At 44.7% G+C, this 17505-nt stretch overlaps 1 protein-coding gene across 1 annotated transcript in view; it reads right to left on the reverse strand.

Annotated features, from left to right (window-relative positions):
- Nucleotides 1-17505, reverse strand: part of nebl (nebulette) — a 112936-nt gene that overhangs the window by 65740 nt on the left and 29691 nt on the right. The window contains exons 3-4 of the mRNA XM_030756249.1: nucleotides 11144-11228; nucleotides 4979-5086 (exon numbers count right to left, since the gene is read on the reverse strand). Coding sequence (XP_030612109.1) covers nucleotides 4979-5086; nucleotides 11144-11228 — 193 coding nt within the window. The remainder of the gene's footprint in view (nucleotides 1-4978; nucleotides 5087-11143; nucleotides 11229-17505) is intronic.

Consider the following 17505-nt stretch of genomic DNA (forward strand, 5'->3'; position numbering starts at 1 on the left):
GGAAGTGCTCCACAGTACACTGTGATGATCAGAGTTGCAGCAGTTCTAAGTTTGGTATATCTGTTACAGATTATACTTTAAATCGACTCCTCGGTGTTGCACAGGAACTCTTATCCCAGCATCGTCCAGTCTGGATGATTTTCCAGTATGAGAGTCGGAGACAGCAGGTGGTCTGGAGCCAGGATCTGGTGTCAGATGGCCGATGAGGTAAACAGGACGTCGACCTTATAAAGACCAACTGCGGCGGATCTGAACGACCATCTGCTGCCACAAAGACCGCACAGCTCAACACACTGAACACTGAAGCAGCCACAGAAACTATCTGACACCAAATAACAAATGAAAGCATTATTGTAAATAATAGTATATGTGAAAAAATAATGAGCTCCAATATTTAAGTGAAAGCTAACTTTGGGCATTCTGGGAGATTTTTAGGCTGTCCTGATATGGAAAAAATGTGGGTTCAAACTCCTGTTACATCACCAGCTGGTACAAACACCTCAGACTGCAGTGTGAGACTGGAGGGCTCTGCAGAGCAGTCAAAACTGCCCACAGTGATGATGTCACTGACAGCACACTGCCAAAACACTCTCCATCCCGATCACTGAATCCGGTATCACTTATACTGGACGCCCTTCTTGACCCAATGTGAAAGAGATTTGTGTCTCTAAGATATTAAAATGATACTTAACTGGAGCACAGGAAGTCATTTCATTTATCATATAAATGTATCAAAATCCAGTAACACAAAGGCAGTGCTTCAGATGAGGAGCTGCTAATTTGAAGCACTGATTGGCAGCTCCATCCGTAAATCACTAACGAGCACCCCTGATTATAAACCACTAACATAATCAAAATCAGTGAGTTAAAGAAGAATCACCGTACGGCTGTTATAATGTGGGAAACTATCGGCAGAAATCAGTTTTTTTTTAGTAACAGTTTCCTGTTGGGCATTTAAGGAGTCTGAGGATCGACTCAGTATTGGATCCACCCTCGGGTGGTTACTGGAGGAACTGCAGTTTTTGAGCTCCGCAGCCACAATCTGTTATTTATTTATATATTTATGCTAATTAAGATAATGAAGACATTTTGTTCACTGTGAGTACCACAACTCTGGACCAGTGTTAACAATCAGGATGAGATGGATTTATTTATCCCAGTAACAACATGACAGTTTAACTGTAAATGTAAAAAAATACAAACGCATCAGTTACCATGACAACTGCATAATGTTGGCAGGCAGATGCTTGTGATAGAGGCCAGCGTGCTTTCATAACTGCAGCTACCATCGTCTTTAGTACAACATTTAGCCTTCTATGTGATGTTCCTGCTCACCGGCCCTCACAGACTGAATCTCACTTTTTCAGGGGTCAAATAATAAACGAGGTCTTTAAACACATCAGCAGTTTAGTGGCCTAAGAAACAGCTGAGTCCTGGCTGAGTGTGGGCCTGCAGCCACCACAGTCTCACCCAGAATCACAGTAAACACGAGTCTGCGGGGATTGGCTGCGTCGGGAAAAAGTCTGGAGTTTTTATAGGTGGTAAAAAAGAAAAGACAGCCGCCTCAGTGACCAGGAGCTCACGCTCTCTCCTTCCTCAGATCTCGTTAATGAATTGTGAAACACGAAGCTTTTCCTGGGAGAAATCCCTGTGATCTCGTCCTGATGTGAACCAGCCGCGGCTCAGCAGAAATAACACTCTTCAGGCTTTTCCACTCGCTCAGGAGTCAGAGATGATCATCAGAAACTATCTCAGAGGCTTTGAAACTGAAGCACGTCCTGCACGCTGTGATGCGAAGATGACATCACGTAACAGAAGCAAACAGAAAACAGCAGAGGAAGCTCCAACCCCGGCTCGTTAAGGCTCTCCTGCATGCAGAGAACCTGAGAGTGATGTCTCCCAGTCCTTTAACTCTTCATGAATAAATATGATTGTTAAACTGGTCTTATTCAGCTGAAGGTGCTCATGAAGGGGAAGCTGTGACTCTGCATTTCACTACAGCCCTGCTACTGGTGTCAGTCTGCTGCTGCACCAACTCTGCTGGGACATGGGCCAGTGTCACCCTCATGGTTCCCAGTTCCCAGGTCACGGCACAGACTGGTGCCTCCTGATATCTCTGAAACTTGCAGATTCCCCACCAGAGCCTACAGAGATCTGCTGATCCAGCGTGGTGGAGATCAGGCATCTGCAGCAGTGGCTGAAAAAATCCAACATTAATGCTCTCTCTGTGCTGCCTCCACCTTTTCACTCCTCCACTCAGTGTGTGAGGAGGTGCACTTTTATTACCCTGGTCTTCTTATCATCCATTGTTATATTAAATATAGTTATGTTACTGCCAGGAGAGCAGTGTTTAAGTAGAACCTGATGGTCTCTGCTGCAGGGATGCTTGCTGGATACGAGAGGTGTGACAGACGAACTGGAGCGTCTCTAAAAATGGCCGGGCAGGGTGGAGTTGTGACCTGCTGACAGGGTGGAGGGCCGTGATGAAGCAAGCCTGATGCACAGCTCCTACTTTTAGGACATGCGGGATCTCCTGCTAACGCGCTGCTGCCAGACACCACAGGGGGGCGCTGTGCATGAGTTACAGAGTGGATCAAAGTTTGAGCTGAGTGACAGGATCTCCATCACTGTGGGTGAATTTCAAACAGATGCTGGCACCGCCTTCCAGGATAATTACTCTCCTAGAGGTGGCAGCAGTAATGAAATCTGAGGGAAGGAAGGAATTTTAATCCCCAGCTGTGAAGGAAAGACGGCATGAGACATTTCAGGAGGCAGACTGAAGCCATCAACGTGAGGAAGATAAAAAGGCCCCAGTTTTAAACACTCCTTCTGATTCCCACAGCAAAGAAATGAGGCTCAAGGACGGACGCCGGCCTGCGAAGCCATCAGCGTGTACGAGGAGCAGCATCTTAATAATAAATAATATACAACTCATCATATTCAAAGAGAAACCTGCCAACCACTCTCCGTCTCAGTCCGCCTCTTCTTCCTCCCACTCATCCCCCTCATCCTTCTCTCGCCGGGTCAACCTTGAAAAGAGCCAAGTATTAAAATTAAAGATGTGGGGGCTGTTAAATGTCACACCATTCTAGAGAGAGGACGAGCCAGTGTGTGTGTGTGTGTGTGTGTGTGTGCGCGTCCTATTTAAAGCAGAGCAAATGAGGAGCGAGAGTTTGTGGCATATTAACGCAGCGGAATGATGCGATCACTCGGTCAGGTACACCGTGGGGGGGGCTGGGCCGGGAAAACTGAAGAAGGGAAACAAACACTTAATTGTTTCAGTGCATCTGCGTCTGATAGATGCTCACACTGACCACTGTGTGTGTGTGTGTGTGTGTGTGCGCAGTCTCTAACATCCATAAAAAAAACACATAAAATGACGGGTTGAGAAACTGGATGGATGAACTGGTTAAACTGGTCTGAGCATCTTTCTTTGTGCAGCACACGATCAGAAGAAAACACTAAAACGTGTTTTCACTCAGAGTGAAGGCTGCAGTCAGAGCTGCAGAGGATATCATGCAGGAACCTCACAGATCTGGATGCTTTTTCCTTGTACAGTTTCCCAGCAGCCGCCTCGTGGATCAAACCCTCTGCTCTCAGTCAGCTGTTATGGATGGAAATAGGTCAGAAAATCAGACTGAACTTATTTAATCGTGTTAAATGTGGAATCACCGGTTTTTCCATGTGGGCGTTCCAAACAGGGGAAAACAAAAACACATTCACACATTCATTGATCACACAACCTCTGATTAATTTCCAGCATAAAACATGAAAAATACAGTTCAGCTCCAATAAATCAAAGAATGTATTAAGAAAACCCCAAAAACCAAATTCACAGAGCTTCAAGTTTTCCTGATTCCCAGTTTGCTCCAGTTACATGAAACTCAAACATTCCCACCTTCACTGCAGCACCAAGAAGGACGAACCTTCAGATTTGGCTGGTATGAATCTGTCATCAGCCAGCAGTTTGCTGCAGTCACAGCTCATATTTGTAGTTTATGCAGTGATTCTATAATAATCCTGTTTTTTAATTGTTTGTATTCAGAAATATTTTGATGACAGGATGTGACACAGTGGAGGAGGAGCACGCCCTGCAGTAATAAACTGACTGCTTCAGAAAGGTCACAGGGTCACACACAGGAGTGATCTCTGACCTCAGTTCACTGGGACACTGTCGCTGTTTTTAAACGCACGAGTAAAACGACCAATTAAAACCCGAGAGACGAGCATGAGGAGGAGGAGGAGCAAACCTTCATCTGCTGAGTGTGGCTCAGTCATCAGGACACATCTGTGGGGCATCTGTATACACACACACAAACACACACTCACACAAACACACCACAAAAAGACAAAATCACAGATTAATTGTTGATATTAAATAACTGAATGATGTTCTAACATCATCACTGCTGCGCCCTGTTTGCAGGAATCGTTCACTCTTTACTGTAAATATTATAATATAATATATTATTACTCAATATTCAATCTTTGGCACTAAATTCAGATTTTAAAGGTTTTTGAGGTGAAAATTTATTTACAACAAACTTCTGTCAGTTTTTTAGCTGGTCTGCAGACCCTGGTGTTATTGCTCAGTTATTACACTCTGAATGGACCTGCAGTAAAACTCTGCGGCTGAATTTAATACTTTTGCATTGTTGGAGCCTCCTCTTCCTCCACAAACCTCCTCCTCCTCCTCCTCTGCTGCCTGTCACACTAACCCACTCTGCCCACAATGAACAGGAAGTCGTTCACTTACAGTAATGATTGTAGAAGAAGCTCCTCTTCAAACGGCTGACGTCAGCGACGCTGCTGGGCTCAATGATGTAGAGGTGTGTGTGTGTGTGCGCGCGTGTGTGTGTGTGTGTGTGTGTGTGTGTGTGTGTGTATGTGCTCACTGACCAAAGTGCACCCTCACATATTCACAAACACACACTCTCATACAGAGGAGCTCAGTGTGGATCTGTGTGTGCGTTCATACGTTGCTGATCTGCTCCTGAGTCCGTCTGAGTCTCTGCATCTCCGGCGTGTCGGACACCATGCTGAACCCTCGACCTTTGCTCTCCTCAAAATCCTTCTTATACTTCACCTGCAGGAGGAGCAGAGGGAAACAAACGCTTCACCTTTGAATCCACCTTTCAGTGCTGCAGCAGTTTGGGTGCTAAATTTAGTTCGTGTGTTGCTCGTCTGTCAAACAGCAGCGAGAGCTTCCACACTCACACCTGCTGTTTTCAGGTGTGTTCACACCGACAGGTACGGCCGCATGACAGCGAGGACCCAGGTGCTCTGCGGTTCTCGTCCTCGATCACCAAACAGTTTTCAGGCAGCAGGATTACATCAGGATAGAGTTCAGAGGTCAGAGACACGGTCACATGATCGCTGCAGGGATGAACCATTTTCACTCATTTTTGCGGGACATGTTAACCCTGCTTTCCCCGAAAAACAAGGATCAGTGACTTCATTATGATCACCTCCACACACTCACAACACCCTCATGATTTTTATGGATAAATAAAATTCCAATCAGCAGCTAAAGTCGTCAGTGAACTTCCACCTCTAAGCTCCTGAGTCTGCCGACGTCTCATTCAGCTCTGTTAGCAAACATAACGTTCATGTTACTGATGAGTTTGACGTTAAAAAGAAAACATGAAAATGTTTAAAGCTTGTTTTCAGGCTTTCAGCTCCACCAGCACCCAGAGCTGCTGTCAACAACACAGCTCATTTTAAACATCGAAGCAGAAATCTGTCCAGAAAACCGACTGACTTTGTTTCCAATACGCGCACAACTCGCCTGTCAAAGACCTTTCACTCACTGCACCGAGTACAGGAGTACACAGACGTGTACTTACAGAAGTCTCCAAAACTGAGAGACGTGTGCGATATCTCGAGCTGCTGCTCTGCAGTCAGAGGTGCAGCTGTCTGGTTTCCTACGGGAGAAAAGCCGAACACTACAGAGGTGAGAGGCTGCAGTCACGACGAACTAAATTAACTACATAATTCAGCTACAGTCTCGGGAAAGCGGCAGAACCACGGTGATGTACGATGATACCTGAAGGTGGGTTTCACCTTTAAACGCGCCCACACAGGAGAAATAATTACACCACTTGCTGCTCAAACAGGCCGCGGCTACAATCAGCTTCACACAGCGTGAAAAGAACTTAAATATTCTGTAATTGCTCTGCGTACATGTGGAACAGCGACCTGCAGGATAAGACAAGAAAGGAGGTTTTTATTTCTGTCTCTGGAAGCTGATTTTCACTGCTCGCAGAGCCCCACAGAGACAGCGTGGCTAATGATCTGGAAGTTATTTCAAGCCCTCAGGTATACTTATAATAATGTTCACCTGTCTGATTGATGGGTATTTGCTCACTAAGAGTCGGGCTGCGGCTGAGGAAAACTTCTTTAAAGCTGCCTTGTGTTGACAGAAAGCTGTGGATGACACAAAATTAAAGATTGAGCCATAATGGCTGCAAACGAGCCCACATGCTGTGGATCCAAAAAGCTTCTCATCATGGACCTCTTCTAAAGCCAAACCCTCCACTGAGAGGAGGAGAAATAACACTGATTTTACCTGAAAACAGCACAGAGACACTTTATTACATCACAGAGCTCTGAGATCGGCCTGTTTTACAACAACATACATCTCATCTGAAATCTGATGCTTGTGACATCGTTTAAAGACTTGATGAGGTAAAAAAAGGCCCCAAAGACTCCGAGACCACAGCACGTTCTAATGTTCATCAGTTTCTCAGTGTAAGATTTCATGGTTATCGTTAAGAGTCAGAGAACCCAGAGAAGGAACAACGCTCAAAGCTAAGGCTCTGTTTGGAAGTCGAGGACATCCTCGGGATACAGAGAGGTGGGAATCGATCTTGTGGTGCGAGGGTGGATTAGTGCACACGGCGTGTACGTCTGTGCAGGTTTCGGAGAAACATACGCTGCCATCCAGAAAACATCTTTTTCTGGAAAAGGCTCGTTTATTCCGCAGAGACAACCCACACATATTCCAACAGCACAGATACCAAACTGCGCCCCCTGCAGGTTTAAAATCCAAACACTTCCAGAGCGTCGCTAACAGCAGAGGTGCTGCAGCTCTGCGGGGAACATGAACCTGACTCAGAGCTTCTGGTATGAGCAGATATTTTTTAGGATGATCTTTCCTCATGTTGTCTCTGTTATCCTCAGACTGTTTAAATCTTTAGACTTTCTTTTTACTGACGTTATCATTTTTTGGGACGTGGTTGCAGATGTATTTACGATTATCTCACCATTTTAGCACACACTGACCACACTGTCACATTTCTCAATGAACACAGACCGGTTCTGGTCCCAGATCTGTAGAGTGAGTCAGGGTATCCAGATCCAGGCAGCGTGGCTGATTTAAAGCCCACAGACAGGTGAGGGGCTGTGGTCCTGCTCGACCTTCAGAGGAAACACTCGCTCCAACGTCATCAGTCATCAGTAACAGTCCATTAGCCCTCAGACTGAGTTACATGAGGCTATAAAATGCAGGAACATGACTCATAGTGTTATTCTGCTCCCACAGTGATTGCTCCCATTCTCATTACAAAGCAGATTTAATCCCCATTCATCAGTGCAAGGCTCCCTGCAGAGCTAACATGACAAGCTAATGAGCTACCCCCCCTCCACCCACACACACACACTCACACACACACACACCACACACACACACACACACATACTCAACAAACTGGAGGAAAGAAGAATTGGGGGGTGGAGCTTGGCTGGCTGACCATTTCTTGATTGGTTGAGCGTGTTAATGCAGCCGGTCTGATTCAGTCTTTTTACCTTCATTACTGCCGCCTGTCTCCCAGTTATGACCATAAAATGTAAAAGGACTTAATCAACATAAACCTGCAGTCTTTGTAATAAAGGGTGTGTGTGTGTGTGTGTGTGTGTGTGTGTGCTCTCAGTGTTGGACAGAAATCTATTAAATCTAAACTTTTTCCTCACTTTAAGGTTTCTCACCTCCGCCTGTGTGATGTCACAGCGGCAATCTGTTATTTGGAGTTGGTGGTTATGACTCAGTGATCTCATGAGTCGACTTTGATAATATGGAGACTCGTCTGTTTTTACCGCCTCCTTCTGGACCGGAGTGGAACTGTTTCATACGTCACAGTCACTTCATTGGTTTTGTAAAAGTACAGAAATAGTCAAACACAGTCCTCTGTGTCTGATATCAGTCCGGTGAGGGGGAGGGGGGGGGGGGGTCAATTTAAAATGATACTGACATACTGTCAGTTCATAACAACAGTCACATAAAGTTGCTTTAGATGAAAATAAAGACCCTAAACTATCACAAGAAGAACCCCAATGAGCAGCACATGGTGATGAGAACCAGAACCACAGCAGCATAACTAAGGGAGGGTTCAGGGTCACCTGATCCAGCCCTAACTATAAGCTTGATCATAAAGGAAAGTTTTAAGCCTAATCTTAAAAATAGAGAGGGTGTCTGTCTCCTGAATCCAAGCTGGAAGCTGGTTCCACAGAAGAGGCGCCTGAAAGCTGAAGGCTCTGCCTCCCATTCTACTCTTAAGTATCCTAGGAACCACAAGTAAGCCAGCAGTCTGAGAGCGAAGTGCTCTGTTGGGGTGATATGGTACTATGAGGTCTTTGAGATAAGATGGTGCCTGATTATTCAGTCCTCAGGACTGTTTGTGAGATGATTTATGAAGCTGTTCAGGTTTTGATGAATGATCACTTGGTCACTGCAGCTCCCTTCATTCTGAAGGCATTTCCATCTGAAGGATGAAACCCTCTCAGATAAGAGCTGTGTGACTGATATTATCTCACAGTAACTTTTAATGGAAACTAAATTATTTTAGTTTGAAATGCAAAAACATTTGTTTTGTGATTTTCAGGGAAAAAACAGCCTAAACATTAATTTTGATAATTTGATTTTCCTGCAGGTGATCCACATGCTGGAGACAGACACCAGGTCACATGATCATGTCACATCCTCTCTGTGCATTACACAACCAGGTCAGTGCTGAGCATATGGGGGGTTCCCACTGTGGGTAATGTATGCACACTGATGCTACACATGCTGCTGTCTGTTACGATCAGCATCCTGGAGGAGAACGTGTCAGCTTCAGTGCTCATATAAACATCACCTCCAGAGAGAGCAGGCGAGCGGGCTGGGAGAGGATGAGGAGGGTCTGTGTCTGCTTCATCACAAAGGACTGAGCAGAAATAAAAAACGGCCTTTTGACAAAGAGTCAAGATGATGTTTAAGTGATGCGGTGTGTGTGTGTGTGTGTGTTATAGAAGGAAGACTGAAACATGCTGTAGTGTTTAGACCTAAACAGCTGTAATGGTAAGGATTCAGCACTCCCCTGGAGAGTGCGCACAGGAAGTGCTTTATTTTGAAATGCCCACTTTGTCTCTAGCTGTAGTGGTTTCTGAATGCTGCATACAGACAAACGCTTCGGTTAGAGTGACATCGTCTTGGCTGTTGTTCGAAGCCTCCAGCAGCTGGAGGCTGGATCAGAGGTAACCAGCATCATATCAAACTTATAATAAAATCATATCGCGACTCTTCTCACCTGTGCCACCTTCCTCACCTGTCTCCTGTTGTCTAACAGCTCTCTGTGTGTATACATCACCAGCCAGTTTATTAGGTACACCTTGCTGTACTGGGCTGGACCCTTCAGTGCTGCTTTAACTCTGTGTTGTGCATTCAGAGAAGCTCTTCTGCATACCTCAGCTGTGCTCCGTTTGAACTTCAGCATAAATGCACCGAGTTGCTGCCGAGTGATTGGCTGATTAGATATTTGTGTTAAGGAGCAATGATACAGGTGTACCTAATAAAGTGCCCTTTGTCAGCATCTGCTAACATATGTGCTCACCTGTGTTTATGGATTTATGCTATGAGCTCATCTTTTGCTGCAGGTTCAGGCTGCTGTGTCCACATTCAGTCCATCGATGTGAACATCAAGGACTTTTATTATGAAAGGGTGCAGGATGCAGCCCTTTCACGTGTGTGGGAGAAACTGGCTCTCTGCTACATGGACTCCTCTTCATTATATTTCAGCAGTTACAGAGGAAAATGATACCATCTTTTCTCACATGTTGCACGTCGTCAGAATTTTGCATTAACATTAAAATCAAACATGCAGAAAATTTGGTACGACCAACGAATGGGGCCGAAAACGAGCGAAGAAACAAAGACAGCAGCAGGAGACGGACACAACACACAAATCTATAAATCTGCAAATGCCAAACGGTGGGTGGACACACACACACACACACACACACGCACACACACGAGCATGCCAAACAGCATGCCCCCTTCAGCAGACTGCTGAGTGGACATCTGTCCTTTTGTGCTGCAGTCTGCTGGGCTGACACACACACACACACACACACACACACACACACAACACACACACACACACACACCACACAGGATGAGGACATATGGCACAGATAGATTCTCTCACATTGCATCAGTTTGTGTCAGTGACTCATCTCGCCCTCAGGTGCGGAGCCGTCAGCACACCTGAGCGTTTGTTTTTGTCTCCCTGTCCTGCCACAGGGGAGGAGATGTGAGCCAGAGAGAAGCTTAAAAAGAGTGCGACCTACTCTACGAGGATCTGCCATTCAGGCTGAGTCTCTCATTCAACACCAAACTGTGCAGCGCTCATTGGTGGAGTCTCAGCATCTCAGCCTCTGCTGAAAAACTGATTGTGTTTCTTTACTTGATGGCTGAAGTGGATCTGGGTAAACGGGGCGATCTGTATCAATCAGCTGCCAAGTTTCAATCCAAATATAGAACAAATTTAGACCCATTTCCAGAAAATAGGTAAAGAAAATGTGGATCACAGGATTTAGGTGAACTGAAGTCTAAACTGACTGAACACAACGTGATGGAGATATGGACCTTCTGTTGGTCCATTTGTATACGTCAGCTCTCTGATCTCAGCTTCGAGCTACGTGAGTCTGAATCAGAGCTGCAGGGAAAACAAACCTGCCGACTTCTAAAGGAAAACACAACATGGCACCATCATCATCATCAAAGCAGGTCAGAGATGATGGCTGCCCCCCTGCATCACACTGCACACCTGAAGCCTGCTCTGTGTGTGTGTGTGTGTGTGTGTGTGTGTGTGTGTGTGTGTGTGTTTACCTGGCTCTGCAGCTCGCTCTGCTGTCTCAGTCTCAGGTTCTCTGGAGTGTCGGCCACGATGGTGAACGACGTCTTGGGGTAATGTCTGAAACGGGACAGAGGACAGGGTGACGTATGAAAACTATTCAAACATGTGAGAAATATCAGGAAGAAAAAGGTGTGTGTAACACACACCTGAACAACATCAGCACTGAAGCAACTCCTGCTGCTCATCAGTCTGTGGGAGGTCAAGAGTTCATCTCCAAACAAGGTGAAGTCATTCTAATCTGAGAAATCTGAGTTATTCACAAGTGGAAAATATTCTGTTCCCAGGAGTGGACGTCCCAGCCTCCAAAGTCAGACCACACAGTCCTCTGAGAAACTGCAGAAAACCAAAGAGCTCCATCTCAGACTGTACAGGCCTCATTTAACATGCTAAAGGTCAAAGTTCACGACTGAACAAGTGTGGCTGTTTGGAAAGGCAGATCACAGCAGCACAGCTGAGGTCTACAAAGTTGCATCTGAACTTGTGGAACAAAGACCTTTGGAGCCCACGCTCAGCTCATCAGCACAAACACCTCATACCCAGTGTCAGCAGAGTATGAGGTGCAGCAGCTCGAAGTGAGCTCAGCGTACCTGGGGTATCTCATCTGGATCCTTTTACCCCAACACCATCAATCAGGACCAACGGTCACATGAAGCTGGTTATCAGCTCGCTAAGTTAACTCTGAGTTTCCCCCGTGTGTTCACATCGTGGTGTTAGCAGCATCTCACCAATCTTTCCACAGAAAATGATCCCTGTGAGTGCCCCCTACTCCAGAGACCTCAAACGGTGATCAAAAATCTATAAAAACCTAAAAATGATACCAGTAAAATGCAACACTGTGATTAATTATGGTGATTCAGCGCACAGAGAGGTGTTCTTGGTGTGTGTCCTGTAGCTGCAATTCCAGCAGTGTAAGAGACTCATCACAGCAAAACGTGTTTCCACTCCAGGAAATCCTGTGGATGTCACGTTTTCCGTGTCCTAGACATGACACGGAGACGCAGCCGAAGCTGCAGTTACTGGAACTGCCAGCAGGGTGTGATATTTAAAGCCATAGATGTCTGATATGTATGTAAAGATGGACTCTGTACACCTACTGTGTCGTCTTTGTTGTTAAACAATATTCATGATGTGTCGTTTAAGTGGCTGAAAATCAGCAGAAAGGTGGTAGAAAGTCGCTCACTGGAAATTAAATATCGCACCCTGCTGGTACTGCAAGGTACTGCAACTTCAGCACTGGTGTATATTTCAGGCCTGTGAGAGGAAAAGCGTGACTAGGCGGCAGATCGACAGGTTGGGATTCTGTGTTGATGCTCATCAGGGAGACTGTAGACCAGGGCTATTCAATTAGCGGCCGGGGGCCACATCCGGCCCGCGAACCCCCTTTGACTGGCCCACCCCCTGACTGACCCAACGTAAGCTGCAAAAATGCATTTAAATCATATTTGCTGTGACAGTTTTAAAAGTTCCCGCCCTTCCTCTTGTACTTGAACACACCACTAGCAACGCCAGCCCAGAATACTCTCCAAGTGCGACAACCGCCAAAATATATCACTGACAGGTCAAAAACGTAAAATTGACAATGAAAATCACCGTTTTAACCCTGCTTGGACTGATAAATCTGTTTGTTTTACCCCAAAGACCGAACTCTAAGACTGAACTCATTAAGTCAGCATTACTTTGAATAATTTTAATTTTACAGTTATTAAGTGTTCACTTGGTGCAGTTTCTTTTGTTGAAATATTTAATGCACTGTATCAGTTGGTCTTTCTAGTTCAACAAATGCACTTTTGTAAATACATCTAAAATGTTATAGAAGACTTTACTGTTGCAAAAAGTTGTTGTTATTATTACATTTTTTTTTATTTAACATATGTGTGGTGAATAGATGCCTTGTTAAAAAATATTCTGGTCAAGGTTTGGACCAAATGTTAAAATTTGCAATGCACTTGATTTATTTTGCTCATCAATAAATGATGCAGTATAAAGCCTTTATTGTGAATTCCTTTATTTATTTTTATGACTTAGTTCAGGTGTTAGCATATTTAGAGTTAAATCTCAAGAAATAATATAAGTAGGGGTCTTCGGCCCAGTGGCATCTCAAAATTTTCAAATCTGGCCCAGAAGAAAAAGTCATTGAATAGGCCTGCTGTAGACCCTCCTCCTCTCACCGCAGAGGTCCGAGGGATCTTCCAGGAATGATGACGCTGTTTTCTGGACAACTGATTGGTCAGCAGGCGGAACCTAACCTAAGTTACCATGGCGATGTACCCCGCTAAGAAGCGAACCACCAGCAAACCGCGAGTTAACCCTGAAGTTACCTGGATAAAACGAAATGCTGCTTCACTGTAAATCAGAAATCTGTCTCATCAAACAGTGATGCTGTTGAAACAGGAGATTCCCACTAATAAATATTTGAGTTCTTAGAAGCAGCAGAAAAACGCTGAGACGCTTTAATGATGCGTTTCCTCTCGGAGCTGTTTGTTTCTGCTGGATTCGGCCTGCAGCTGTAAGCACTCACGTCTTTGTCTCGCTCACTGCGAGGAACCATTTTTAATCCAAATGTTCATCCTGCTTTAATAATAAAGGCAGCAGGCTGAAAAATGTCAGAGCCCTCTGAACACTACGAGTCACCTCAATGAGTTAATGACCCAGCAGCACGGTGACATTAGCAGAAACAATGAGCCATTAAGAGGTCGTAAAGTTATCTCACTCGACCTTTCTGTGTCTTATTAATACCCTTTATTCATTTCTCTGTATCTGAGTCTGGATTTAAAGCTTTTGTCTGCAGAACACACAGAAGGACAATGGATCTCAGTAACTCCAGCATGAGGAGAGTGGATGGGAGACGGAGGCGGCACACACTCCCACACTCCACCTCCAACAACCTTTGAGGATATATTTTTAGTCTAACTGCTGTTTAGCCCACAAAGAGAAACCCTCTGTGATCTTTAAGTTTCACAAAGGAAATGCAGAGGTTTAAAATCCCAAACTGCCTCTGAAGCTCAAACCTGCTCTCATGGACAGAATATGAAACGTTTCATTGGAAAAAGTCACCAACAAACAGAGATTTCCCACTCCTGCACTTCCCTCTGTGTGACAGCTTTTTCCTCGGACACTTTCAACCATCGAATTTCGCCCTGAAGGTCATTCGATTGTTGACCCCTCTTCCTTTTGGCTTCGCTTCATTTTCAAGGTTTTCTTTGCCACTATTATCCCTCATTTTACAGTATTAACATTAACACACATCAGAAACTGGACTGTGACTATATGAAAAATGTTGATTGGTTCCCAAACGTCTTACAATAAATTGAAGGGATCAAAAAAAAATGGGTCACAAGCTAGAAAATTTTAAAAAACTCAGTTACTATGAATTTTTCCAATGAAACACTGAAGAAATGAATTAAATTTGGTCCAGAAATGTCCAGAAGATTTCTAAGAGCACAAAAATTGGTACAAGAAATAATCAAAGAAATCCAAAAACAACAAAACAACACAGACGCGATCTCGAGCCTAAAGTCAGCTGGGACAGACTCCGGCTCTCCGAGAACTTTGTTGGATATGTGGTCGCGCTCCCTTCGTTCTTAGTGGTGTCGGGACCTCGATGGACCACATGGTTCCAGTTTCAGTGCCCTACAAAGTCCATATCAGGAGGCTGGAAGGGGGACATGCCAGAGGTGGTACGATATCCTGGTTTAGCTTGCTGGTTAGCTGGTTAGGTATAAAATCATGTTGGTTATGTCACGGTCCTTGTTGTGTTTTTGTACTCCATTGTGTGTCTAGTTCTCCTGTCTCTGCCTCCATGTTTGGTGTTTGCTTTTCTCCTTCCTGTTTCACTTTGAAGGTTCGGCGTCTCATGTGCCTCAGAGTGTTTGTACTTCCTGCCCCCCTCCCCCATTATCAGCTCCACCTGTGACTCATTTCTCAATCAGTGTGTATGAATAAGCTGCTCTTTCCTATTGTCTCTCCTTCAGTGTTGCTTGTGCTCCTCGTGCCTGAGTTTGGGCTGAATCTGCCCTTTCACCTGCACGTTGGATCGTGGATAACTGAGACACATCAACAGCTTTCTGAATGCTGATATTTCCTGTAACGGCACCAGTTAACCACAACATGTGACAAAAGCAGTTACAGTGAGAAGGTCTCAGTTTTGAAAGGTTTGCACCCAGATTAGAGTGAGGATACGTTTTGATATTAAAAGAAAGGGAATTAAAGCTGGTGCCTGTCAGCCTGTCACAGCTGTGTCACACTGATGACTCGCGGAGCTGCTTTTGTAACGTGATGTGCAGCGAGTGTTAGAAACCGAAACACGGCGTGAAAAAAGGAGCACACAGAGAACTGAATCACAGACAGCGGCCAGACTACCAGGAGTCAGACTAAGATCTCTAACGAAACTTCAGACTTAAACTCTGCAGGAACAAAACACCAAAACTGAGAAACACAAAGTGAAAAATACACAAAAACAAGTTAAGCTGAGTGTTTATTTGACCTCTCAGTGTCCTGAACCAGCTGTAAAATCACTCAGTGATCATTTTCTGATTGTTAATCAATCATTGAACCAAAGTTGACTGTTGCCATGTTTTAAATATTTACTGATCAATGGCCCAAATACAATATAAAAGGATAAATATGGTATCAGATGTTTTTTAATAAATCATGCTCAGCCACAGATCAGATAATATCATATCAGCCTTGTAGCATGTTAGCTGCTTTAGCCTGACTGTAGTTATTCTGCATCTGCAAACCACTTTGCAACCCACCTCCATCCATCTCCTCCGTTTCATGTTGTGACTTTTTATTTAAATTTTATTTAAACTTTGATTAAGAATTTGTAAATATATTTCATTAGAGTTTGCCTCCTAAAAGCTCTTAAAATTCTCTAAAAACGGAATACAAGTTTATTATGATTTTATCTGGTTATTAAAAATCTGCGAGTGCAAAAACAAGTCGAGCTCATTAAATCTTCCTGATTCCGGGAAGGAAGGAGTGATACTTCTATTAGAGTTTCCACAGGCATTATATACAGTTTTATAATAGTCTACAGGGGGTGACTTAACAAGAAGGGTTGTGTCTTCATTCAGTTTATGAAACTGTAATCTTCTTAAATTAAATGTAAAACATTAGTAAGAGCAGAAGCAGAAGCACATGAATCGAGCAGCACCGAACCCCCACAGAGCGACATGACAGCTAACAGCTAACAGCTAACGGTTTAGGTAATCAGCGCCCTGTGAGGAAACACCGGAGGAGCTCAGCATCAGCTCGATCGGAGCTGCTGATTCAGAGAAGCCTCGTAACTCTCTCTGAATCATCGCTGCCACCAGCGTATTCAGCAGCACAGTTTGACCACTTCAGCAAACTGTCCTTCACTCCTCTTCCTCCCACTTCACCTCGTTCTTCCTCCCACTCTGTTTCTCTCCTCTCCCACGCTCTCTCATATCCAGCGTATTCAGAGCGAGCCTGCTCCTGTTTTACACTCTTCAGTTATAGCAAATGTTTTTCCATCAATAATCAATAATCACAGATGTCCTGTGAATGCTTGCTGGCTGCGATGCTGCAGGTTTCCATGGTAAAGAACATGAGAAGCAGCATCGATGTTTTTGAGGACACTTTGTTTGTGTCTCTGAGTTTATGCAGTAATTACAGCCTAACTGATCACCAACAGTCTGAACATGCTCGTTACTCACAGCTGAGGATTAGTGGAGAACACATCATGTCTCCTCGCTGCTCACTGAAGTGTCCCACCATGATGAATCTGCCACTGCTGCTTCTTCATCTTTGTCTTATTTCCTGTTCTGTCTCTTTCCTCTGAAACTTCTGTGACCTTTGAACTCTCGGGTTCTATAACGAGTAGCATGCAGGTCAAAAATGTGGGTGTCGAATGGGACGAGGGGACAGTTTCTGTTTGTTCGAGTTTCCAGCAACACCTGAACTGCTTCAAGGATGGACTCTGCTCCCAGAGTGCGGCGGACCACAGCTGATCCAAAGTGCTGCTCTGAGACGTCCTTACACTGATTATCAAAACACTCTTCCAAAACGTATTTTTAAACTCGCCGCCCGCACAGCATCTCATAACAAACTGCTGCTCTTATTGGTCACGCCTTTTCTTTCCCTGCAGTCAGTCTGAATGTCAGTGCCCCCCCTCACACACAGAGTGGAGCAGACAGGTGGAAATAATATTAATCGAGTTGATGAGAACATGTTCTGTTACTGTAACTACAACAAAACCTTCCCAACAATTAAACTGAACATAAAAAAGCTCGAGAAGCCAAAGTGGTGACGCCAGAGCTCGTCTGACTCAGTTGACCACGTCTGTCACCTGTGCTCAGGGTGAACCTGCTCA

Source organism: Archocentrus centrarchus, chromosome 20 (assembly GCF_007364275.1).
Source record: "Archocentrus centrarchus isolate MPI-CPG fArcCen1 chromosome 20, fArcCen1, whole genome shotgun sequence".
Lineage (NCBI taxonomy): Eukaryota > Metazoa > Chordata > Actinopteri > Cichliformes > Cichlidae > Archocentrus > Archocentrus centrarchus.